At 38.9% G+C, this 27,065-nt stretch overlaps 2 protein-coding genes across 2 annotated transcripts in view; one reads left to right on the forward strand and one right to left on the reverse strand.

Annotated features, from left to right (window-relative positions):
- vps35 (VPS35 retromer complex component) overlaps window positions 1-1,184 on the reverse strand; it is a 42,919-nt gene extending 41,735 nt beyond the window's left edge. Inside the window, exon 1 of the mRNA XM_044189092.1 lies at window positions 1,002-1,184. Within this exon, the coding sequence (XP_044045027.1) occupies window positions 1,002-1,169 (168 nt within the window). The 5' untranslated portion in view covers window positions 1,170-1,184. The remainder of the gene's footprint in view (window positions 1-1,001) is intronic.
- A 138-nt stretch (window positions 1,185-1,322) lies between these two features.
- Window positions 1,323-22,493, forward strand: lg1h16orf87 (linkage group 1 C16orf87 homolog). The gene is made up of 4 exons (XM_044189112.1): window positions 1,323-1,645; window positions 10,752-10,851; window positions 18,065-18,244; window positions 20,632-22,493. Exons 1-4 carry the CDS (start codon window positions 1,481-1,483, stop codon window positions 20,748-20,750), a joined length of 564 nt encoding a protein of 187 aa, XP_044045047.1. The 5' UTR covers window positions 1,323-1,480; the 3' UTR covers window positions 20,751-22,493.
- The last annotated feature ends 4,572 nt before the right edge of the window (window positions 22,494-27,065 follow it).

The following is a 27,065-nucleotide window of genomic DNA, read 5'->3' on the forward strand; positions in this document are numbered from 1 at the left end:
TAGGACGTTTTTCCTTGCCACTGTTGTCAAAATGCTTGCTCTTGGTGGGAATTGTGTGGTCTCTATAAATGATATTTTAAAGAATATGGTCTAGACCTGCTCTAGAGGACAAGTGCAATGAGATAACTTCTGTTATGAATTGGTGCTATATAAATAAAATTGAATTGAATTTTTTAACCTAAACATAAGGCACACACACCTGTGCTTGAGCACTCCTATGCAGTGCTCAATGATCGACCCTGTCATTGAGTACATATAGTTGTACTGCCTTTCCTGCTCCGTCTGGGGTAATATGACAGGTGTCATCAGCCATGCTTTAAAGGGTAGGAAAAAAACTGTCAGTGTAAAAAAATTGTCAGTGAAGAAACAAAACTGACATGAAGCAAAAATCTGAAGATTGTCATTGAAAAACACATCAGAATGCAAAAAATCAACATAAAAAAATTTTGAATGCAGTATTATTTTTCTGTAGAACTTTTTTCAGTGGCAATAATTTTTTCAGTGCCAATACAGGTGTCTCAATGCTAATGTTGTTTTCAAAGACACATTTTATTTTCAGTGCAAAAATTTAAAGTCACTATCCTGGCTCCATGCACTTAAAGGCTTATTAGATGCCAAAATGCAGTAACAATAGTTTGTGATACTCACAGACAGGATTTTACAACTCTGGAAAGTTATTAAGGCGGCAACTATTTTATTTTTCGTCACAACAACTACGTTTACAGACGGAGTAGTAATAATAATAACACTGTTGCTGCTTTGACCCCTAATAACAATAAAAGCCACAACAAATACAATAAGGTTCCAACACCTTTGTTGTTGGGACCCCTAAAATAAGATACTGTATTGAAAATCATTACAGTCCTTTTGAGCGGAATGAGGACCCTCTTATAGCGTCAGACACCAGCACAAGCCCTCCCAAGGGGACCCCTGCTGCCCCATGCACCACACAAAACCTGCAATAGAGTCATATCTGCAAATAGTAGCAGTGTGAATATTACCCTATTCCGGACGAGGCTTCTGTGTGGTCGTCTTGTGATTATCAACCGAAGTCTGAGAAGAACCAGTGTGAGGAGCCTTCTATCTACCACTTTTTCCAAGGTGTTGAATGCAACGCACCAGCAGAAGCGTCTCTGTGCGCATGCTCGCAGCTTTAGCACTTTTAGCATACTGTCGTGTGGTCTAGATGGTAACCCTGGATTTGCGGAAACTCTCGCGAGATTTAGGTTTAGGGAACAAAACTTGCTTAGGTTTAGGCAATAAAACTGCTTGGTTAGGTTTAAGCAATAAAACTACTTGGTTAGGTTTAGGCAATAAAACTACTTGGCAAGGTTTAGGAACGTGCACAATTAAGAAACAACACTTACAAATCTCGCGAGAGTTTCGCAAATCCAGGGTTACCATCTAGATACGACCCTGTCGAGTGTGTGCTTCTTAGTGTGTTGTTACCTAGCTACATCTGCGTGTGTTTCTTGCATGTATGTTAGTGTACATTGGAGCAAATTGCCGTCCATGTATTACAGAGAAAAGTTGTAGCTACCGTAGAGCTATCGGCGTGTCGCCGGAGGAAACGGACGTTATGTCGGCAAATAAAACAAAGAAAGTCAAAATGGCTACGAAATCTTGTCCTGAATGCGACCAACAGGTGAGAAAATAACGTACATTTTTAAAATTTTGACGTAATGTTGTTACTGATTGCGTAGCGTATATACTTTTATTATTTTTATTGATAAGTCATTGCAACATACACAGGGCAGTTGTCAGCTCTTAAGATAGAAGTGGGTTCAGTGGCAGCCCCACTGCACACGTTGTCAACGACACTATCACCAAATCCCACTCAAAGGTTGAACAAGTTGTTGGTTTTCGTTGAGCAAAGATAGCCTTCATGTTCTCTGAAATATCGATCTAATAACACATATTTCTACAACCTTTTTTGACAATCTTGTATTCAACACATGTAATACATAAATATTATTTTAGTACACTTCATATTTTGTTTTATTATTGTAGTCGTCTTCCTAAAAATAGACACGGTAGAGAAACGTAAGTTGGGGCACCAGTTGAAACGTTAAAATATTACTAAAAGTGGTGTTTCGTGAGTTTCCGTCCCGAATTTAAGAATGGTGCATTTTCACCAAAACATGGGCCGCTGGATTATTTTACAGCATGTTAAATTCTCAATAAGCGAAACGTCATTTAATTTAAAAATTGGATGGAATTTGGTATGATCGTTTCCCCATAGCTTACACGACTGCAGTCAAGTGAGCCGTCGTTAGCGAAAACCCGATCAAGCCAGTCGCCGTTTGGATTGTGACGCGCGTATATTCATGCAGTTACGGTACCGGTGCTTGGCGCGGCCAAAAACGTTAGAACATTCAGAGGTTATATTCATTTGTACATGTTTACACCTCTCAGCAGTTCTTTTGCAGATTTTAAATTCATATGTTTCAGGGATTTGTAATACAACCGAAATTCATTACAAAATGCATTAAACGTGAGTGGGGTTTTCATAAATTTGGATTGGTGTATAAAATGTCTTGCCATTATGAGAATTGTGTTAATCAGCAGATTTTCTAGTTTCTCTTTTTTAACCAGTCCATACATTACATCTACATGTGATTTGAGTTCAACAGATATATTCTTTTGTTTAAACCATTCTTTTATTTGTTTCCAATATATTTGGGAGTAATGACAAGAAATGAAAATATGCTCTGTGGTTTCGATATTTGTATTGCAAAAGGAACAGACATTACTTTCAAAATGGAATCTTAATCTAAGGAATTGGCTGGAAGGATAAATATCATTGATTAATTTGAAATTAATGTCTTTAGCTTTGGGTAATATAGGATAATGAAAAAATTCAGTTTTTAATTTTAGTACTTTGACAGGATCCATGTCTTTAAAATCAAGTGCTCTGTTGAATTGGTTTGGATATAAGTCATTGGTCAACTTCTCTCTGATCAGACGGTTGTTATATCTTTTATCAAGAAATTTGAATTTGCTAATATACTATGTAAAATAACTCCTTTGGCCAAAAGTAAGAATGGTTTAGGGATAGCATTGGTGAGGTTGAAAAACTGTTTGGGGTGACAGAGAAAAAAATTCTAATTTTAATGCCAAAATCCTTACATGTTAACAAGTTTCCATTTATATCTAAAAGATCTAAAACTGACCAAATATTTCTGTCCATGCATTCTTTATAAAACAAGGATTTATTTTTGTGAAGAATGTATCTGCTGTTCCACAGTGGCATGGAATGAGGCGTAAAATTATATTTGTACAACATTCAGCAGTATAAAAGAACTTGCTAGAATATATTTGTTGATTTATATTGTGTTAATAATCTGAATCTACTAAGTAACTAGTAACTAATGTCAAATAAATGTAGTGAAGTAAAAAGTACAATATTTGCGTCCAAAATGTAGTGGAGTAGAAGTACAAAGTAGCATAAAATGGAAATACTCAAGTAAGGCACAAGTACCTTTTTTAAATTGTACTTGAGTAAATGTACTTATTGACATTCCGGCACTGAAAAAAGTTGTCCTACACAGGTTTTCAGCTTTCAACTGTTTTATTATCTCTGTCTGAACACAGTGTAGCTGAGCTGTAGTTATGACATTTTACACTGCATAAATGAGCCTAGTGGCTAGCGGACTTTTCCTCTACTCATACAAATTACGTATTATTTATACTTTAAAAAAAAAAAGTACTACAAGTTTTTTAAGTCACTGTATCCCCGACAGAACACCACAGCTTAATTTCAGCTCAAGGTAACATTAACGAGTTGTGGTCAGCTCCAGTAACTTGACGATCCCTTCACCAGTCTCCCGTCTACTGCGTACCTTGTGTTTACTCAGCCCCACCCTTGGTGAAGCGAGAGCAGAGGAGATGAGCGAAACTAGCGCGACCGGCATGCTGGGATTAATTTTAAAATTAATTGATAAACTGGGAGGCAGACGATTATGATCGATCGGACAATTTGGAACCAGGTCTCAATTCCCATCCCTACTCCCCAGTCAGACAATGTTGAGTCCTTCAGCACCATCATCACCCAGGACCTCAGCTGAACATCAGCTCCCTCACCAAGAAGGCACTGCAGAGGATGTACTTCCTGCGGCAGCACCTCTCCAGGACCTGTACGCCTCCATGGTTATGGTTGAGTAGTCTTTTTGGTTTGGAAGGTTCCTAATGGAGTGAAATGACCCGGAAGTATCTCAGTGGCAGTCATGAGCTGTTTGAATTATCTAAATGCTAAGGAAAGGTGCTTCAGTGCCTCCTTTCATATCTCCTTTAGCATAGGACAGGCCCATAGCACAGGACCATCCTTTACAAAAGGAAAGGAGATAAAACCATCCCACAATTCTTGCATCGGCAACATTTAAAGCAACGCAACACCAGAGGGAGCGTGTGAATGTGGACAGAAGTGTTGACTTGATATTAAAACTTTCTTTAATCATAAAGCCTAATGTTACTCTTCTGTGGTTTATCAGTGAAGTGTATGAACTACACTGCAGACTGGAGTCTCTGTTAACAGTAAACAGAGAGAAAGATTGTAGCACTTTGAGTAGTCAGAAAGACAAGAAAGGCGCTATATAAGTACAGTCCATTTACCAAAGATCCGCATTATATCCGCTCGTCTCCTCCATGAAACGTCTGTATTCTCACTGCGCTGTATTATTAGAAACTATGATGAACTGGTCATGGGTAATTTCTCTCGCCTCGTCCAGGCGCCGTCTCTCCTTCATCTCATTGCAGTTCTCATGCATTAGTTCTGTGTAGCTGCTGTGGCTGCTTCGACATACAGGTGTTTATGTCTGCTGTAGTGTAAAATGTTCTCAAACTGTTGTAATTTGTTGTTAAAAACTATTAGATATAAGTTATCCTCAACATTCAAATGACTTAAACAAAAAAAAAACCATGAATTTCGTGCACCATTTAGTATGACGTCATTATATAGACTGACCTTCTCTCAGCACCCCCAACTGTGACTGACTTCCAGCATTCCTGTCTGTATTCCTTTTTTTTATTTCCATTCCAACCTTGTTTATGTAGTAATATGTTTCCCTGGTTGTCCACGTTTTACAGTGGCAAGGAAAAGTATGTGAACCTTTTTGGAATTTCATGGTTTTCTGAATAAATTTGTCATAAAATGTGATCTGATCTTCATCTAAGTCAAGGGTATTGACAAACATAATGTGTCTAAGACGGTGTAGTCCCTCATTCGTCCAGGAGTGTTCTATCGTAGAAAAGGTTTCAGTCGTAGTCATCTGGACACTGTTTTCAGAATCAAGACGTTTCGGCTCCCATCCGGAAGTCATTCTCAATTGTGAAAAAATTGGACGGGAACTGGAAATTTAAACTACTCTGAGTTACATAAGCCCTGCCCTCAGGAAGGAATCTGCCTGAGTATCTGTAAATAGCTAGTTTCACCTGAAACTGACCTAATAGTTTCAAGATGGCCCAGTAATCAGGCCTATTGTTCTCTGGCTGCATCTACTTCATCACTGCTAAGTGCCTGATTAGCATGTGATAGGCGTGACCAAGGTGATAATACACCCTGGACACAAACTTGTTGAGACACTCCCCTCCGGCAAGAGGCCCATCAGGACCAAAACCTCACGACACAAGAACACTTTCTTCCTGTCTGCAGTTGGCCTCATCAACAAGGCCCGGGATCCCTCCCATAGACATTGCATTACAGGGTTCAATGTTAAGTTGTTGTTTGTTTGTTTTTGTTTTTTTCATGAATCTACTTGCCCAAAGTCAATTTTTACTTGCCCCCATACATATTGTTTTATTTATTAGTGATTATCAAATAACATCAAAACTGAAGTTAATTGTTATGTTTAATCTTTAAAAATAAAGTAAATTAATCAGAACAAGGACACAGTGCGTCATAGATCATAGGTCATTCTTGCCTATTGAAAATGGTATGACAATCTCCTCTCTTTCTCCCCAGAGATGGACTCCTTAACTGTGAATGAGTGAGTAATCAATTATCATAAACTCTCAGCCATTTTCTCGTGAGTGGGGATGGGTATCATTAGGATTTTATTGATGCTACTATTCTTATCGATACTCTTTTTGGTTTGGTTATTTATCGATAGTCATCAGTTCTTTTTTTAATTACTAAATAATTGAGTTTTAAAAAATAGATTTTTAAAAAGAATAAATTCAGAACAGGATTAGAATTTAATATTTTAAATAACTAAATGTTGTTTCTAGAGCAGCAACAGTAATGTTTACAACGGCAAATTCACTTATTGATTAAAGTATTAGCTTTTTACTCGCAGAGGTTTTATTGCACTTACTTACACTAACAAGAGTAGTTGTTGTCATCTCAAGTAATCTCCACTACGGCCTCTCTGATCTGCTGATTGCACTCCGTGTGTGTGGAGGAGCTCAGCTCAACACAGACAGCAGGAGAGGCTGTAGCTAGCGTGACAATACTACAGTCTTTAATGATTTAGCCCCAGGTCCCATTTAATATCTGGTACTCGCGAGTGCCCGATTGGTACTGTGCATGTGCAACTCTCGAGAGATGAGAAGGAAGTGAGATGGCTCACTCCTTAGCTACTTCCATCATCAGGTCCGGGAAAAAACCTGTGTTTAATTCTTTTGTTGAGTTGCTAGATTTATTTGCCCGATGTGGCATTTTACTTGCCACATCAGGCAATCGGGCAATCCTTATTGTTGAGCCCTCCACTACCGTACAGTCTCGACATCTGACTCAGTGTGTTACATTAACGCACATCTTTTGGATTATTATCTCTGGGGATTTGTTCAATTTCAACAAAAAAAAGGGAGAAAAAAAGTCAACAAATAAAAATGCATAGTTGCACTTGGACAATTTCCCTTTAAACACTCATAAAAACCTCTCCTTAAGAGATTTGCTGAAATTTTCAATGGATTACTGTTCACAGGGACCCTGACTATGACCATGTAGAAGTTATTTTACTGCACAGCTTTGGAAAAAAATCCACGGAAAGTCATCTCCAAAGTAAAAAGATCCTGTAACACATCAAAAATGTCATATTTCAACTCCCATAAAAACCTAGACTTAAGCTGTTTGCTGAAAATTCATTGGTCATTCAAGGCAGGAAAGAAATGAGAAAAATTTTATTTATTGGTGATGATGGAGGTGACTTTACTATTAATTTTCTTGAATACCATACAGTAACAGGGCTTAATATTTTATATGCTAATAGTCAAGGATACTCTGAACAGGAATTTAAACCTTTTTTAAAGGACGCTCTTTTAGATACAGCCATAGTTTAGGGATCAATACTACTCTAATACTTCTCCAAAACTTCTCAGTAGATTGACTGTATAACTGTATATAGTAACAGACAAAGCAGCTCTGAACAAGAATCCATTGCATTATTTAGCAAACCTCATAATGAAACCTTTTTATGAAAGTTAATATGAGGGGAATTGTGATGTGTTAGAATGCACAAGAGTCAGCTAGCTAATGGGGCCGCTAGCTGCATGGCTAACTGAACTGACGACAACTACGGTTAGCAGTTACTTTAGCAAAAAGTAAAGCCATCTGTCCATCAAGAAACTAATGTTAACTAGCCTTCACAACCAAAAAAGCACTTTCTGCTAGACATACTGAACAATCTCCAAAAACTTGAAGAGTAATCCTGAGCAGAGTAGTCTCACATAGCCAGACCTATCTCCACACATCGTTTTAGGGCTGTGAGCAGAGTGGTCTGATATTGAGCGGGTGGGTGGACGCATCCCTGTACTTTGTGGGAATTTCCTATGCATTACAATGCGTGTTTTACAGTGTTGCTTAATTTATCTTTATTTTATTTGCTTTTTTCAAAAAGGAAGCCTACAGTAAAATTGCTTTACATTCAATAAGACATATTTAAAAGTAATCAATTTCAAACTACTGTATACTGTACTACTCTATTCTAACTAAAGCTTATAGTTAGGGCTTGCTCAGGTGAGTCCTGAACCATCCCTTAGTTATGCTGCTATAGGCCTAGACTGCCGGGAGACTTCCCATGAAGCACTGAGCTCCTCTCTCCTCCTCTCCCTCTCCATCTGTACTAACTCGACATCTTCTGTCTTCCATAGTTGTGTGTTTTCTCATCTCTCTCCTCTTTTTCTGTCGCTACGCTTCTGTCGTATTTTTGCCTCCGGAGCTGCAGAGTCTGGATCTATGATTGTGGGCCACCTGCTGCCCCCCCTGCTTGACGACCGCTGCTACAATTATTATTATTATTAGTTTTATTATTCGTCTTATTACAAATCTTATCATTATTATTCCTATTACTATCATTCCTATTATTATTTTATTAATATTACCACTACCATTACATTATGTTAAAATTCTATGTGGAATTTTTATTGTGCTTCTCACTCACTCACTCACTCAACCCAAGTGGCGGATGGCCGCCCACCCTGAGTCTGATTCTGCCCGAGGTTTCTGCCTCTTAAAGGAAATTTTTCCTTGCCACTGTCGCCAAGTGCTTGCTCATGGTGGGATTTGTTGGTTCTCTGTAAATAATATTATAAAGAGTATGGTCTAGACCTGCTCTATAGGAAAAGTACAATGAGATAATTTGTGAATTGGCGCTATATAAATAGATTGAATTCTAACCATTGGAATTTTCAGGAAGCCTATAGATAGTACACACAGGACACAGCCTAAGGTGAATTACAGTGCATCTACTGCTAATACTATCCGGATATTTCCAAAATAGCATACCAGAAAGCATTCCACAATGTCATTGATCAACATTTTATTGGGTTTGCAGTTAATGCTTCAGCGTTTTCTCGTTTAAAGGGGAACTCCACTGATTTTCCACATCAAAATCTGTTTGCAGGTCTTGGGGAGTACGACTTAAGATGTGAAAACAGTTGTAGAAAGCCCTTTGTGGCTCCAGATGAAACTGCCTCAGGTGATGCCACTTGAGGCAGTGTCGGTTGGGGCTGAAGACTACAAGTTTGAAAATGGAAAAACAGGGGTTTGTGTAGTTAGAAAGCCACCATTGTGGGTTTCATAGATGCCAGGTTTTAACAAGAGAGAAGAATGCATGAAATTCAAAAGACGATATCTCTGGTTCTTCTGCTTCGATTTCGATCTTCTCTCATTCGACAATGTTATGTATATTATATATTATAATGAAAATGTAATTCCATAATAGCATTATCATTTTCCACATGTATGTGTTATTTGAGTTAAAATTCAAATCAAAATACAATAATCCAATTTTCATTTCCACATACTCGTATGGGCGTTATATGACCATATTAAAATGAAAATGGAAAAGGTGTTTGACCTTTAATTTTCAAGGTCGTACCCCGCTGTACAGTGAACAATATTCAAATGTTGTTCAAATTTGAAAATGCAATATAAACAGTGTAACCTGATTTTCCATTTATGCAAGCAATATTTAAGTCAAAATTAAATTTTCTAATAATTTGAAAATTAAAACTGCATTTGACATTTAATTTTCAACGACTACCTGCTGTACAGTGGACAAGATTTAAATGCAGTAAGCGAAACAGCACCCTCAGTCTTTTATATTTACATACTCTACTGTTCTTTTAGTGTCAACATGAAAATAAAAATGCAATCTGTCAGTCCTCTCATCTCTTGTGATTGGCCTTTATATAGACCGCCGATCAGAACGAATAACGATTGGTGGTCGATCAATCGGAGCACCCTTACTCTGTAGATATAAAAGGCTTATTCTAATGTAATGGGAGACACAATTCTTATTCTCAGGTGATCATACACTAATACATAGTTATGAATATTGTCGCCATATTCTGCAAATAGAATCCCCTAAATCTTACACACTGAACCTTTTTTAACGTTATTTATCCCACAGACAATTTCCTTAATCAATTTTTAGAGACTCAATTTTTTTCTTACTGTGTTTTTCTTGAATGTTGTTTATTGTATTTCGATTACTTTGAGTATTTATACTGTCAGTGTTTTTGTTATGTGCTTTGTGTCTATTTTAATGAACTGCCAGATGGGCCAAGGACAGTCTTCTATTTTATATTGAAATGTGTTGTAGAAAACAGGCTAGCTAAACATTGAACCCCAGAACCCCTCAGAGTTGCAGCTTCTTCTCTCTGCCCTGGCTGTGCAGGCACTAAGAATATACTGCTAGAATCAACTTGGCTTACTTTTTACCAGGGGTGTATTACATTTATCATATATATGTAACTACATCAATATGTATTTTGATATAGTACATTTTCTGGACACTCAGTTGAGAAACCCTTTATAGATTAAATAATCAGATAAGAATGTCTGTCTATCCAGTGACTTAAACAGCTGACAAATCAACTTGCTATCTCTGATGGCTGACAAATTTGTATTTCCATCCCTTTTTCTGATGATCAAATTTTTCTAAAGCTAACAGAGTATAAGTGAGTTAATTTGCTGAGCTTTACAAGAGCTTTACAAGCCACAGTATGCTATCGAAAATGAGTGCTGCCCTTTTCAGTCTAAACACACACATTGTGAGAATCACCTGGACTACTTTTAAATGATCCCTTTCTTTAGTATCACATGACACCAGTTCCACTTGTACGTCAGATATTGCATAATGCATATGGCAGTTTGTCCTGAAAACAGATTTATGCTCTAAGAGGAAGAATAGTTTTAAGTGGGCTGATTGTATGAGCTGTTTAGAGCTCTATGAGCACACCCCCAAAATTGGTAAAACATTAACAGTAATTAAATCTTGTGTGTGTTCCCTCTTTGTTTCTGTCTCTAGATTCCAGTTGCGTGCAAGTCCTGCCCATGTGGTTATGTGTTTATTAGCAGAAAGCTCCTAAATGGCAAATTAAATGAGCGCTCTTCTCCAGCCATAGCAGGTAAGGTTCAGCTTGCATAAAACTAATGAATTAGGCCTGAAAATGTAATCGGACCTTGTATTTAATGTTTGTTTAATTCTTCTAAATGTGTAATATTCATTCTATTACATCTTGCAATACTGTTATTTATTTTGTAATGTCTGTCAGACTCTGTCTCTGCAGCACGGTCAATTCTCATTATACCACACTGTACGTTCAGTACTTAATGCAGGTAACAAACTTGCATAACAATTCTGGAGAGACTTCAAGTGTGTTTGTTTCCTCACAATATGACATGTTCATTGCATCAGCAGCAAAACAATGGAGTAAAGAAACACTAACATTCCAATAGATTTAAAAAGACTTTTATAGGGTTCAAACCACGAAACAGTGGAACCCTATTGAGTTTGTGCTGGTTTGTTGTTGTTATTATTATTAGTTTTTTGTTTTTTTTGCTAATTAGCATAATGTGAAAAACAGTGAAGTGACATTTACTTTTTGAATTTTGACTCTATGAACACCAAAGTTTGGATACAGCTTTGCGGGACTGAGATACATGTTTCTATTATAAATGAGCAAGATTGGTCGAAAAACATGGCCGCCATCAACCAAAATATCTTTGCAAAGGGCGGGGCTTATTACATATATGCTCATAACTCAAGATGCCTTTGAGCAATCCTGTCTTCAGAAATAGGACTAGCTGTCCTATTTCTGAAGACAACCCTGGAAATGACATACCCAAAATTAAATGGTTACTGTTCTTGAATCCCTCTACATGCAAAAGCTTGATTATTCCTGAAAGCTAAGCCTTGGAAGTTTCTAAAAAGGCTTACTCTTACTGACACCGAATAACACCAGCTCAAACACAGTGGAAATTGCAATTTCATTCTCGCCTGAAATAAAAAAACAAACACTTGAGTGTAGACAGTTACCTATGGCTGTGGCTTAGTGGTAGAGCAGGTCGTACACCAATTGGAAGGTTGGTGGTTCGATCCTGGTTTCCCCCAGCCCACATGTCGAAGTGACCTTGGGCAAGACACCGAACTCCAACTCCCTCCAGACGGCTGTGCCTTCGGTGTGTAAATGATTAGTTTGTTTCTTTGAACTGATAAGCAGTTGGCACCTGCCATCAGTGTATGAATGTGAATATATATTCATTGAATATGAATTCACATGTGTGTGTGAAGCGATTTGAGTGGCCAGAAGACTATAAAGGCACTATGTAAAAACAGTCCATTTACCGTTTACTATATTTAGGCATAGAAATGCAATGGAGCCACAGCCACAGGCCTGACCAAATCCAGGATGAAAGTAGATGGAAAAACCACAAAAAAACAAGTATTTAGCTATGTTTTTTGTAGGGTAATATCCAGGTGGATTTCCAAATGGCTCCAAATGGACACCGGGTAACCAAATGGCATTATGGGTCAATAATAAATAATGTAATAATGTGTGTTTGTTTCAACAATACACAGATTACTCAAAAAAACATTTGTTCTATTTTAGAAACTGTTTTGTATTTTGGTCATCTCTTAGTTACCTAAAACCTCTCCAAAAGTGGCCAAATGGTCTTACAATTATTCAAATTATTTTTATGTAACTTATGTAATTATACCAACAATAATAACAACTGTAAACATTGTAAATTCATGAATACAAAGGAATACAATGGCAGGCTGGAATATCGTTTATAGTACTATATAAATCATATTATTGAATTTTATAAATTGGCATAATGAAGGTTAGTACCAAGCTATGATATCTGCATTACATCAGCTTTCAGACACATCACTTTCTCAGGTAATAAGCTCCAAGGCTTCTTCCATGGTATACTGAGACTTTTGTTTTGCTTTCGGCATCGTAAAATAACTACAAATAAACAAACCGCTGGTCAACAAAAGCGTTTTGCCAGCATAAAAGTGCTGTATTTTGTCCATAACGGTCCTTGGTATACTCAAAATCAGGAAATTTGGCACACACATCAGAACCTGTGAACATTGCGTGAATATACAGTGATTGGGTTCATGCGTGTTTAGTGGGCTTTGTAGCACCCCTTAATGCAACGCATATTTCACATTGGCTTTCATTAACTTTAAATTTTGTGCATTTTTCCAGTATTTTATTTACTTTTTCGAACTCCTGCTGGAGGGTTTATCGGATTAATTTAAAATTTGGGGTCTAATGTGATGCTAAATTGCAAAGCAATTGTAAATATCGAATGATGATGTCATTGGTCATGAGACAACATGCCTATTTAGGCAATTTACATGTATACAACTTTTCTAACTGCTCCTAGAGGATTCAGCAGATTCACTTCAAGTTTGTGCCTTAATCTTAAGATATGTGTGATGCTAAATTGCAAAGCTTTTGAGCTTTTGTGGAACTCAGATGGCGAGGCAGACAATTTGCATGTTTTAAAGGAATGCTCTAAATCTCATGAAATTTGGCACACACATCAGAAGTGCTGAAAGTTTTGATCTGATATGGTCTTTAGCTTGGGTGTGGCAATATTGCTCAATAGCACCCCCTACAAAATTTCAACAAAGTAGCCCTCACGGTACGTTTCACCTAGATGTACAAAATTTGGTAGGCACATGTAACATCCAGATTTACAAAAAAGCCTCTTGGTGCCAAGCCCTAAATCCAACAGGAAGTCGTGAATTTAGTGTGCAATTTTAGTGTAATTTTTGCTCCTTCACGCCTGATCACACCTATTCATCATTTGATTTACATGAAATTTACATTGTGTGGTTTACACTTGATATATGGCAACATCATGTATAATTAGTGCGTGTTCTCCAGCACCACATAGTGGATATATAACTCTTCAGGCAGTGTCCAATAGTCATGAAGATTAGGAGCCTTGTCAGAGGAGAGAGACCACAGCTGTCACTACCACCAAGGCACGCGTGGATGTAAGGGCCCTTTCAACACTGCAGATTTAATTGTTTTTGTTCTCTTTTTATTGACTTAATTAAACTACATAAACAATATCAAAACCATATGGACATGACCTTTTAAACATGAGGAGGAAAGGGAAAAAAATCCAGGGGGGAATTATAAATAGATAAATAAACTAACATACATATATAAACAATGGGAGATAAAAGTAACACAATTATGTGTGATTCTCATTCTTACACAAAGTATGGTCTGAAGGATGGAACATAAATATTTTTTTTTTGTCTGTATTTTTTGAATGTATCCTTCTAGGTTCTTGTAAGTAATTCTCTCCATTACATAGATATTGTTTCTTTCTTCAACGATCAAAATGTCATTTTTTTTAATATAGCCGCAGGCAGCAGCGAGCAGGTTCAAACCTTTTTTCGCTCAACAGAAGGAAGCAGCTCTATCTGCCAAAATTAAAGCTGCAGGCAGAAATGAATTCAAAATGGCTGACTTCCTATTGTGTTTAGGGTATAGCTCCAAGAGGCTTTTTTTTAAAGTTTAGAGATAATACATCTGCCTCCCAAATTTCGTACATCTAGGTGAAACGTACCGCAGGGGCTGCTTCGTTTAAATTTTGTAGGGGGTGCTATCGAGCCATTTTGCCACTCCCAAGCCCCAGACAATACCAGAAAACAAAACACACCCTTTCTAACGCATTTGCCAAGTTTCATGAGTTTTCTGCTATTCTTTGTCATTAGCTGGCATGCCACCCCCAAGCCAAAAAGTAAACTCAAATTAAAGTATTTACCTGGGTGCAAAGTTTCAACTTTTTCAATTAAATTTTATTTATGTAGCACCAATTTTATAACAGAAGTTATCTCATTGCACTTTTCATATAGAGAAGGTCAAGACCGTACTCTTGATAATGTTATTTTTGAGGGAGAGGTAGAGAGAAAGGGGGAGAAGAATGCAAATTCCACCTAGAAATAAATAGTAATAATGTAATGGTAATATTAATTAATATTAATAAAGTAATAAAAATAGTCATAGGAATAATAATGACAATAATAACAACAACCTTAGTAGCTACTACTCAAAGCGCTTCAACTACAAATCACATTCACACACTGATGGCAGGTGCCAACTGCTCACCAGTTCAAAGAAAGTAATTCATTCACACACCGAAGGTACAGCCCTCGGGAGCAATTTAGGGTTCAGTGTCTTGCCCAAAGACACTTCGACATGTGGGCTGGGGGAAGCCGGGATTGAACCGCCGACCTTCCAATTGGTGGACAACCCACTCTACCACTAAGCAGCCTCCCTCGGAGGTAGAAACACATGCTGTAGGTGACAGAAGGAGAGAGGAGAGAGATGAGAAAGCACAGAACTACGAGGAGAGACAAGATGTCGAGTTAGTAACATGCAGTAATGGGATACAAATGCATACAGATGGAGAGTCTAGGCCTATAGCAACATAACTTAGAGATGGTTCAGGACTCACCCAAGCCAGCCCTAACTATAAGCTTTATCAAAGAGGAAAGTCTTAAGCCTACTCTTAAATGTGGAGATGGTGTCTGCCTCCCGAACCCAAACTGGGACCTGATTCCACAGGAGAGGCGCTTGATAACTGAAGGCTTTCGGCTCCCATTCTACTTTTGGAGACTCTAGGAACCATAAATAAACCTGCATTCTGGGAGTGCAGTGTTCTATTGAGGTAATATGGTATTATGAGCTCTTTAAGATATGATGGTGCCAGACCATTAAGAGCTTTGTAGGTGAAGAGAAGGATTTTAAATTCTGTTCTGGATTTTACAGGCAGCCAGTGCAGAGAAGCTAATATTGGAGAAATATGATCTCTTTTTTTCCTAGTTCTTGTCAGTACACGTGCTGCAGCTTTCTGGATCAACTGGAGAGTCTTAAAGGACATATCTGGGCAGCCTGATAATAAGGAATTGCAATAGCCCAGCCTAGAAGTAACAAATGCATGGACTAGTTCTTCTGCTTCATTTTGAGACAGGATGTGTGCCTGATTTTTGCAATGTTACGTAGGTGAAAAAAGGCGGTCCTAAGTTTGTTTCATGTGGGAGTTAAAGGATAAATCCTGATCAAAGACAACTCAGAGGTTCCTTATGGTGGTGCTGGAGGCCAGGGTAATGACATCTAGAGCAACTATATCTTTAGATAGTGTGTCTCAGAGGTGTTTGGGGCCAAGTACAATAACTTCAATTTTGTAATAGTTTAACATCAGAAAATTGCAGGTCATCCAGGTTAGTTTCATCTGGCTTGACCGATAGATATAATTGTGTATCATCCACATAACAATGAAAGTTTATGGAGTGTTTCCTAATAATATTGCCTAAAGGAAGCATATATAAGGTGAATAGAATCAGTCCAAGCACAGAACCTTGTGGAACTCCGTGACTAAGTTTGGTGTGCATGGAGGACTCACCGTTAACATGTACAAATTGAGATCGATCTGATAGATAGGATTTAAACCAGCTTAGTGCGGTTCCTTTAATGCCAATTAATTGTTCCAGACTCTGAAATAGAATGTGATGGTTAATGGTGTCAAATGCAGCACTAAGATCTAACAAGACAAGGACAGAGACAAGCCCATTGTCTGATGCAATTAAAAGGTAATTTGTAATTTTCATCATCCTAAAGGCCTCAAACGTGTTTGAAAAATCCAAAATGGCTGACTTACTGTTGGGAAAACTCTCTCAAAAGAAACTGAAATGTGTTCTTTATGATGAGAGCAATGAATTACCCGAATCTCATGATGATCAAAGCAACCTTTTCCCAACCATGGCTTGAGTTTGGGGGTGCTATACAGCTCCGTGGCCACGCCCGAGCCCAAACACTGCAGAACTTTGCGATTTTCCCCAGTTGTGAAAAATTTGTACCAATTTTCAAGAGTTTTCGAGCATCCTAGGCCCCTCAAAAATGTGTTTTATGATGATGATGATGATGATGATAACAACAACAACAATAATCTCTACAAAAAAATAGGTGCCTTGCACTGGCACTTGTGCTTCGGCCCTAATAATCCGTCCAAAAACTATAGGTTTCTTGCACTTTCGTGCTCGGGCCTTAATAATCATTAGAATTTGCACCGCTCCGTGCTCAGGCCCCAATAATAATAATAATAATAATAATAATAATAATAATTATTATTATTATTATTATTATTATTATTATTATTATTATTATTATTATCTTTACAAATACAATAGGGTCCTTTTTTAAAAAAAAATACAATAATGGTAAATGGACTGTATTTGTGTAGCGCCTTTCTATTTTAAGGACGTTCCCTAGGAAAAATGTACAACTTTTGTACAGTAAGAGGTAGAGCAGGTCAACCACTAATGGGAAGATTGGCGGTTCGATCACCGGCTTCCCCCAGTCGAAAAGTCTTTATTTGGGCAAGATACTGAACCCCAAATTGCTCCCCAATGATGTGCCATCAGTGTGTGTGTGTGTGTGTGTGTGTGTGTGTGTGTGAATGATGAGTTTCTTTCTGATGAGCAGTTGGCACCTTGCATGGTAGTCTCTGCCATCAGTGTGTAGTATATGTAGTATAAAGCGTTATGAGTGGTGGGGATACTAGAAGTCACACTGTGTTTTATTTGAGCATATTAGTATTTAATTTGAGTATTAGTATCATATATCACAGAGGCTATTATACCCTCTGTTCACAAAGATAATGTTTTTGGGTAAATGCTGAATACTTTTATTTGAAGATATTGATACTTTAAAATATGTTGAATATTAGTCCAGTGGTGGTTCAGGAATAATTATTAAGAAACTTAAACCTCAAACTACCTATCTGTATCACACACTTAAACTAATCAGACCAAATTTACATTTTGTTTTTACTACGTTGAGTCTGATATTGTGTTCATGTTAGCTGATTTCTGTTTGAGAGGAGGTTATTTTTCCTTTACCAATCAGTAGTGATTGTCAAACCATCAGCCTCCTTTTCAGTCCACACAGAAACTGTTGTAGCGGTTGTTTGGAGCAGGTAACATTCTTTACGTTGATCAAAGAAATATATTGACCTAAAACTTTTTATTTGTGTAAGTCAACTTAAAACAACCTGCACAGCTGTATCCACCTCATCCACACCATTTTTGTGGCTCTGGCACAGGAAGGATGACTTAATTCTTAATTTTGCTTACGAAGCTCAGATTGGCTTGGTTGTGTTTTTTTTTAACCAGGGACTCGTCAATGAGCACAACACCAGACTTATTTGAATTGCTGAAAAAATCAGAGACGTTAGCCTGGACCCATTCTAAGACAAATCATGGTAATATGTTTTTTTAATTATCCATGTTTTCTACTCCAGACAAGCTAGACTTTAAACGGAGGAGGACAGAGCGCATTCGCAGAGAGAGGATCGACTCTTCCTTAACCAGTGACATGGAGAACAGGAGAAGATCCCGGGCCAACAGCCAGTCAGATCCCATCCGGAGGGGACGGGGCAGACCAAAAACAGTTGGGCTTAAGAAACAGGAAGAGGAAAAAGGTAAAAGCAGTGATAATTTACAGTTTCATATTACCGGGAATGTCTATACTTAATTGAATGGAAAACACTATGAAAGACTTCCAAAAGAGAATGCGCTCTTGGCTTTTCACGGATGGCTTTTCACCCTGCCTTCAGTGTGGCCTTTTGGAACAATTATAAACACATTTGATTTCCTATGTGGTCAGACAACACATCCACATCCTGGTCCTTTCCACTCTTGACAATCCACTTGCTTATAGTACACTTTGTCCACCATTTCATATTTCTCATCTGTGCGACATAGTTGTTACCACAGTGCTCTCTGTATTCTTTATGAACATTCTGCTTCTGTAAAAGCCTTTCTTGATGCATGTAAAGCACAAATTTGTTTCGCCCTCTAAAGCTGGGCGTTTATCAGTTAGCACAGAGGACAAGTTGGGATTCTGTCCAAACACCAACTGATGAGGATTGTAGCCATGGACATTTTGCATGGTGTTCTTTGCCATAAGAGCCTAATCCAGTACAGTGTTCCAGTCACAACCGTTACTTGTCTTCACTTTCAACTTGATCTCAGTAAGTGTTCGGTTGTGTCGCTCCAGAAGTCTGTTGCTCCAAAGGCTTTTATTTCTGCCATATCTCTCACCTCGCGTTTGTTAAACTCTCCCCCATTGTCACTGAATTGTTTGGGAGGTGGACTATGTACACTTATCTGCCTGCACTAAACTATGTCAATAATATGGAGCTACCACACACCTGGTTCAAGTTCATGCAGATCTACAGCTACAGTCTTAATGTCCTGAGATGCCAGTGATAGGCCAACACCAGGCTTTGGTTTAGTCTTACCGTGTCTTTGGCACATTTCATATTCACAAACAACTTTTTCTGCAGGACATTCTGTATCTTTATTGCCTGAGTAGTTTTAAGAATTCTCCAACATAGTATATAATTAAAGTTTAGCTCAGTTACAGCATTAATCAGAATTGTTAAGTGGAACCACTTTAATTATTTGTCCAGCGATATAATTTCAGAGTCCACACAACAAGCACTGATAAAAGTTCCTCTTGGTGATCAGCCAAGAGTGTTTTTCTAAGTCACAAATTAGCTTTGGGAATTAACATGAACTCAGGTAGCAAAAGGTAAAACAAGCAACAATACGTAAAGTGACTGAATGTTATAGAAAACCAAGGCAACGACTTTATATTTATATCATTCATTACTAACAAAGAAAGACACAACAATGAGAGTCGTTGATTTGGAGCTGTCTCTGCATTCTGCTCAGAGATATCCTACACTATTTAGAAGCCTCTTTTAGTCTCTCAGCTGAAGCATGAATTGTTTATGAAGACTGACCAGGATTTTGCACTTTTCCTTGGAATTATTTTTTCTGAGATTGGCAGTATTTCATCTTCACACTGGCTCTCTTCATCCTCATTGCCTTTTTCAGTTAGTTACATCCTCTGCCGTTGCCAAGACCTGGTCATCACATGGAATGTTCTTGCCTTCTTTGTTCATAATATTCACACAGTGCTCTGTCATCAAGCACAGTCCCTGCTCTTTTCATGGAGGTTTTGCTCAAAAGCAGTGAATACTTGATACTGATACTTGAATATCATCAGCAACAAGTTTGTGGCTCTGGATGCTCATACATGTTCCTCCTGAAAATTATCAACTTCTTAGTTTGTAATTTAGACACACCTACTTTCAGCTGTTGTGTAGGTGCACAGGCATGGTGGTATGGTACCTGGATTCATGTGAGCCACTTTTGTGATATTGGATACTCCAGATCAGGGGTTTTCAAAGTCACTGTGGGGCCCTCAGACAAAATCAAATTTTATATTAGCGAGCATTTCTTTACAGATCAGTTTCTGAGCCCGTAGTGAATCACTTGAGCCAATCTAAATAAAACCCAGCTTGAGGTATTGTTTTGTCATTTTGGGTTACTTCATTTTTTTAGTTTTTTGCTTTATCTGGCTACTTCATGTATCTTAATTGTTGGTAAGCAGGCCAAATCAGTGGGCCAAACTACAGTGACTAACTTCCTTTTGTTTTTAGAACACCAGCGTACACCTGTCCCTATCACCTCTCACAGTGTCTTTGCCTCATGTCTCTCCCTCCATGTCACACCCCTTCAATTTGTGCACCCCGCTGGGGAAGCACGCATCACATCAATGTCAGGTTCAACCTCTGATCCAGACTGAACCTGATATTACCTTTTATTAACCCTGTAGTGTAGATTTATCTACCCTCTGTACCACAGTACCGTTCTACGTTATACTTACTACACTAACAGAAGTAGGTCCATTCTGTCACATTGTAATTAATTTTAGCTTTATTGGCATGATCATAGTTAAATACCGTATTGCCAACATGGGTTTTCTGTGATTGATTGTGTGTTATTGTGTTCACAGAGAAACAAGAGAAGGAAGTGGATATTTATGCCGGTCTTTCTGATGAGAAGGCCTTTGTGTTTTCTGTGGCCTTGGCTGAGATCAACCGCAAGATCCTGGGTCAAAGACTCATCTTATAGATTAAAGCCTGAATACCAATCATAGAAAAACTATCAAATAGCAAGAGGATGACCAAAGAGGGCAGAAGTGGCACTGGAACTCAACGTTGACCTGGACGTGTTTCACTTGGATGATGGGACGAGAAAAAGTGTTGAAGCTTCAGAGTGAAGTAGAGGGTGTTGTCATTGAAAGAAATCACAGCTCTTCAGCACCCTCAATTATACACCCACCACAGACATGCAAACACATGTTTCTGGACTAAAAGCATAGTCTGTGTGTTGTAATGACATACATTGTTGTTGATAGAACCAGGGCAAAAGAGGCATGACATTTCCCACCTGTTCTGTAGATACAGACATCTGAGTGTATAAATCCACACCCATCCACACCATACTGTGTTCTTAAATGAGTTTAATTTAGGACAGTGAGAGACTAAAGAAATACTACACTTATCTTATTTGAAATAAATTAACTGTGTTATCAAGTGCACATCTTCAGTTGACTTTAGCTTCACATTAAGAGAAGGGACCAAGACATTTTGGTACCTGTGTTTTCTTAAACTGAAGATGATGCCTTTGTTATTCAAACAGAAGCCTATGAAAAACCAATAGTGTAAAATGGAATAAAGATTTTTTTTTTTTTTTTTTTGGATTGCCATTAAGTGATCTATCAGTAACGGTGAGCATGTAGAGCATCCTTGTTCAAGCTTTCACATCACTTATGTGTCCCTGAGCAAAACGAGCATTACCAGCTCCAAGACTGGGGAAGACAATGTATTTCCTTGCAGGGATTACAAACATATTGTCATAATTACTGCAACATACAGTACACACCATGTAGAGAAGTTTATAGTAGGACTGTCAAATCGATTAAAATTGTTTTTTTACACAATTTGCTGTGATTAATCGCTTTTTTTCTTAATATTGAAGCTTGTAATAATGGATATTAAAATGTTAAATCACGACATTAATGTACAACAAACACCACAGAAGTATATTTAAATTTAAATACTATTGTTTAATGGCATCTTTTTAACTTTGAATACAAATTCTCTCCTGTGAACTAGAGATTTTCAATAAAAGGCCATTGACTGTCACCATATTTCTTAAATGCACTAACAGAAATAATAACAAAAACCAGGCCTATATGTTAAGTAATAAGTGCCAGTTGAATTTCAACAAGGTCAGCAATAGTCCATGCAACTATGAAAAAGGAAAGATTCTGATTCACACATGGAGCACACAAAATTTTTGTTTTTCTGTTATCTGTTATTTAGCCCCTTTCCCGACAAGATAACATGACACGGTTGGCACCAATGGATGCCTTCGGTCGTCTAGTTTCATATGATACCAGTATCTTTACTCTAGCCTGCTACAGCATCTAAAACGCATTGATGTGTAATTTTTTTTTACGCGTTTAATTTTTGCAATTTGAAATATTTAATGTGATAATTTTGACAGCATGATGTAGAATGTGTCATTATTGGCAAGAGATAAATGATCAGTTGTTGGGCAAGAACATGAATATTGAATGTGGGGGGGTTATTGCATCTGGTAATAATTATGTGTAGATTAGGCTGTAGTCTGTTTGGTTAGGCACATCCAAGCAAAGGTTTAATGTGCTTTGTCCTTAAGTAATTTTTTTTTATTAAGGATCTAATGGTCATTCTTAACTGATGTTTGCACAAAATACTAGTATGTATAGACTATGTATCATGTTAGTTGCTGTCGTTAGGTGTTATAATAAAGGTTGAATGTTATCTAGATTGCGCTGGATCACTGTATGCTAAAGCCATATGTTTGTTTTTTGTCTGCCTGGATCTTGCCATCTTGACAAAGGTAATTCAATGACTTAAAATGAATGTGGGCCAGGGGGAAAAAGTGGGGGCCCCAATGGCCCCTTCCTTACTTCCTACTCTTCTGCATGGTATGGCACGGCTCAATTCGCCCCACTTGGAACCGTTCTTTTTTGGTTTTCCATTGGCAAAATTTGTGGATATTACCTTGTATTTGAGTTGCGATTAACAGTTCAGATTGTTGGAAGAATGATTAAAGACATAACTGCATGCCCTGCAATTTCATCAACTTTACAATGACAAAACAGAAATTCTTGTCAGTGGTTATGTTCACATCTAGTCCCCGAATGTATCACACAGGTCAGAAACTGAGTTTAAGGCTGCTTCTAATCTGGGGCCATGTTGCAAGAACAAAAATGCCTTTAATCATCTAATTTTAAGCAGTTTCTATAGAAAATTGATTTGTTGATTGGTTTTTTGACAAAACTGATTTGGGTTTTTTGTTGTTTCAAATTCTCACTTTATGGAGGCTGAAGTTGTGCACAAAACATAACCTCCATTTAAGAACTGCATCCTTACCTTATAAATTTTGGCCAGACTTTCAAAAATACAACCACAGTTTAAATCTGTCTGTTAAAGATGTGGTCAGTGGTTAGCACTTTCTGGCTAGGTCCTTTCTGTGTAGATTTCCAAGTTCTCCCTGTGTGTGCGGGGGATTTGTATTTAATATTATAAAGAGTACGGTCTAGACCTGCTCTATAGGAAAAGTGCAATGATATAACTTCTGTTATGAATTGGCACTATATAAATAAAATTGAATTTATTATATTATAACTTTGTCCTTCACCCTCCGCGGGTGGTCTCATCCTTCGAGCTCGGGTCCTCTACCAGAGGCCTGGGAGCTTGAGGGTTCTGCGCAGTATTTTTGCTGTTCCCAGTACTGCGCTCTTCTGGACCGAGATGTCTGGTGTTCTTCCAGGGATCTGCTGTAGCCACTCCTCCAGTTTGGGGGTCACTGCCCCGAGTGCTCCAATGACCACGGGCACCACTGTTGCCTTCACCTTCCAGGCCTTCTCCAGCTCTTCTCTGAGCCCTTGGTACTTCTCTAGTTTCTCATGTTCCTTTTTCCTGATGTTGCCATCGCTTGGTATCGCCACATCAACCACAACGGCTTTCCTCTGTTGTTTGTCAACCACCACGATGTCAGGCTGGTTCGCCATTACCATTCTGTCAGTCTGGATCTGGAAGTCCCACAGGATCTTGGCTCGGTCATTCTCTACCACCTTTGGAGGTGTTTCCCACTTTGACCTCGGGGTTTCCAGTCCATACTGAGTGCAGATGTTCCTGTACACTATGCCAGCTACTTGGTTATGGCGCTCCATGTATGCTTTTCCTGCCAGCATCTTACACCCTGCAGTTATGTGCTGGATTGTCTCAGGGGCCTCTTTGCACAGCCTACACCTTGGGTCTTGTCTGGTGTGGTAGATCTGGGCCTCTATTGCTCTGGTGCTCAGGGCCTGCTCCTGTGCAGCCATGATGAGTGCCTCTGTGCTGTCCTTCAATCCAGCCCGCTCTAGCCATTGGTAGGACTTCTTGATATCAGCCACTTCACTTATGTTCCAGTGGTACATCCCATGTAGGGGTTTGTTCTCCCATGATGGTCCTTCCTCCAGCACGTCTTCCTCTGTTCTCCATTGCCTGAGACATTCCCTGAGCACGTCATCTGTTGGGGCCTTATCTTGGATGTACTTGTGGATCTTGGATGTTTCATCCTGGATAGTGGCTCTCACACTCACTAGTCCATGGCCGCCTTCCTTACGGCTAGCGTACAGTCTCGGGGTGCTGGATTTGGGATGGAACCCTCCATGCATGGTGAGGAGCTTTCGGCGCCTTAACGCCTGTGGTCTGTATCTCCTCCTTTGGCCATCTTATTATTCCCGCAGGGTATCTGATCACTGGCAGGGCGTAGCTGTTTATTGCCTGGGCTTTGTTCTTGCCATTGAGCTGACTTCTTAGGACTTGCCTTACTCGTTGGAGGTATTTGGCCGTTGCCGTCTTCCTTGTTGCCTCTTCGAGGTTGCCATTTGCCTGTGGTATTCCAAGGTACTTGTAACCATCCTCAATGTCTGCTATTGTTCCTTCTGGGAGTGAGACCCCTTCTGTGTGGACTACCTTCCCTCTCTTTGTCACCATTCGACTGCACTTCTCAAGCCCGAATGACATCCCAATGTCAGAGCTGTAGATCCTGGTGGTGTGGATCAGTGAGTCGATGTCCCGCTCGCTCTTAGCGTATAGCTTGATGTCATCCATGTAGAGGAGGTGACTGATGGTGGCCCCGTTCCTGAGTCGGTATCCATATATATATATATATATATATATATATTTATATATATATATACACATAGCCGTTGTGGTTGACTTGGCAATACCAAGTGATGGCAACATCAGGAAAAAGTAACAAGAGAAACTAGAGAAATACCAAGGGCTCAGAGAAGAGAAGAGCTGGAGAAGGCGTGGATGTGAAGGCGACAGTGGTGCCTGTGGTCATCGGAGCACTTGGGGCAGTGACCCCCAAACTGGAGGAGTGACTACAGCAGATCCCTGGAAGAACACCAGACATCTCAGTCCAGAAAAGTGCAGTACTAGGAACCCAGGCCTCTGGTAGAGGACCCGAGCTTGAAGGATGAGACCACCCGCGGAGGGTGAAGCACGAAGTTTATCTATATCTATATATATATATATATATATATATATATATATATATATATATAAAAATATGCTAAGAGCGAGCAGGACATCGACTCACTGATCCACACCACCAGGATCTACAGCACCGACATTGGGATGTCATTCGGGCTTGAGAAGTATAGTCGAATGGTGACAAAGAGAGGGAAGGTAGTCCACACAGAAGGAGGACATGGAGGCCTTAAGGAAAAAGGAAAATACTGAAGATGAGCAGAGTGTTCCTTTTACTTTGGGAGAATTAAAAAGAGTGCTGGCTGAAGCTGGTATGACTGCACTAGAGAGGGATGAAATATGGTATGACTACTGAACAAATTATAAATATAGAAATGGGAAGATCATTATTTGCAGATGATATGGCTTTGTGGAAGAGAGGGAGAAATTTGAGCCATAAAGTTAAAAATTGCAAGAAGGAATAAATCAATGAAGAAATGGGGTTTTAAGTTAAGACTGAAGCAATCGTCTTCACAAGAAAGGGGATGAATTTGAGAGGGCACAGAAACAATCATCCAACCGAAAAAATGCCACAAGGAGGGAACAGTAAAATCAGCTTTTGGCTGGACAGGAGATGCAGCAGCAAGAGACCTGGGAGTGTATGGAATGGAGTTCTGCCCAACGGTGATGTTGCCTACAACCCCTTTGTGGGTACTAGACCCACTGGTGGTAGATTTAGAGTTTGATGGGAAAATACAGAATGTTAAACTATTGCACCCCTTGAACTCTGTACACCCTACCCCCCACATCACGAAAGCACAGAGAAGTAGCAGAACCGGAAATATCGTCTTTGAAGATAAGCACCACAAGATCGAGTCCAGCTGCTCTCACGCTAGAGTGGTTATCTGATGTGCAACCTTGGGGTGTGACTTGTTTTTATACGTGTATAAAAGATTACTGTTCTCCGGCAGTCAATTCTGTACTGTTGAAGTGCATGTATTGACTCCTTGCTGCAAGTAAAATACCTTGAGAATAGAGATTCCAGTGACTTGAGATTTTTCTAACAAGTTACTTCAAGTTAAGGCAAGTAAGAAAAGTGTGGATTTAGTAAGTGAGTTCTATAGTTATACAGGAAGTAAATACAAAGAGTCGGATCAAAAGATCCAATAACAGACAACACTGGTTCTGCAGTTGCAGTTCCTAGCCACAGAGTTGCAATATATGGCCTTAGAGTGGGTTGAACAGGCCAAACCTAAGAGAGCTTTGATCTGTAGTAACTCGGCATCTGCTCTGTACAGCCTAAAGCCAGGTAATCCAGTAATTGCCAAGGCCTTACACAATCATGAGTAGTTAAACAAGACACTGTGGTGACACTCATTTGGGTTCCTACACACATGGGCATTATGGGTAATTAGAGAGTGGACTAACTAGCCAAACAAGATGTTTAAAAAGAAAGCATAGACACCACAATTAAACTTTAAAAATCAGAATGAAAGGGTATTGCATGGAAGAAAATCAACAAAGAGTGGCAGCAGCACTGAAATTAGAAGATACAGGGAAGACAACTATATGCAATAAAAAATAGAGTGGGTATTGAGAGAAACAGGGGAGGAAACAGAAAAGAGGAGGTAGTAATGGCCAGACTAAGAATAGGACACCATGTTGGACTCTCCACATTCTAGGAAAGCATCTAACTGGACTTTGTGAACATTGTCAGGTACCAACAGTAGAACATGTACTTCTTAACTGCAGGAAATATACCTCAGAAAGAAGGTTTAAAGGGCATACTGAAGTGTGGTGGAAGTGAACAAGACAGGAAGTGTCTAGTTAGCTTCCTTAAGAGGACAGGACTGATAGGGAAAAT

Source organism: Siniperca chuatsi, linkage group LG1 (genome assembly GCF_020085105.1).
Source record: "Siniperca chuatsi isolate FFG_IHB_CAS linkage group LG1, ASM2008510v1, whole genome shotgun sequence".
Lineage (NCBI taxonomy): Eukaryota > Metazoa > Chordata > Actinopteri > Centrarchiformes > Sinipercidae > Siniperca > Siniperca chuatsi.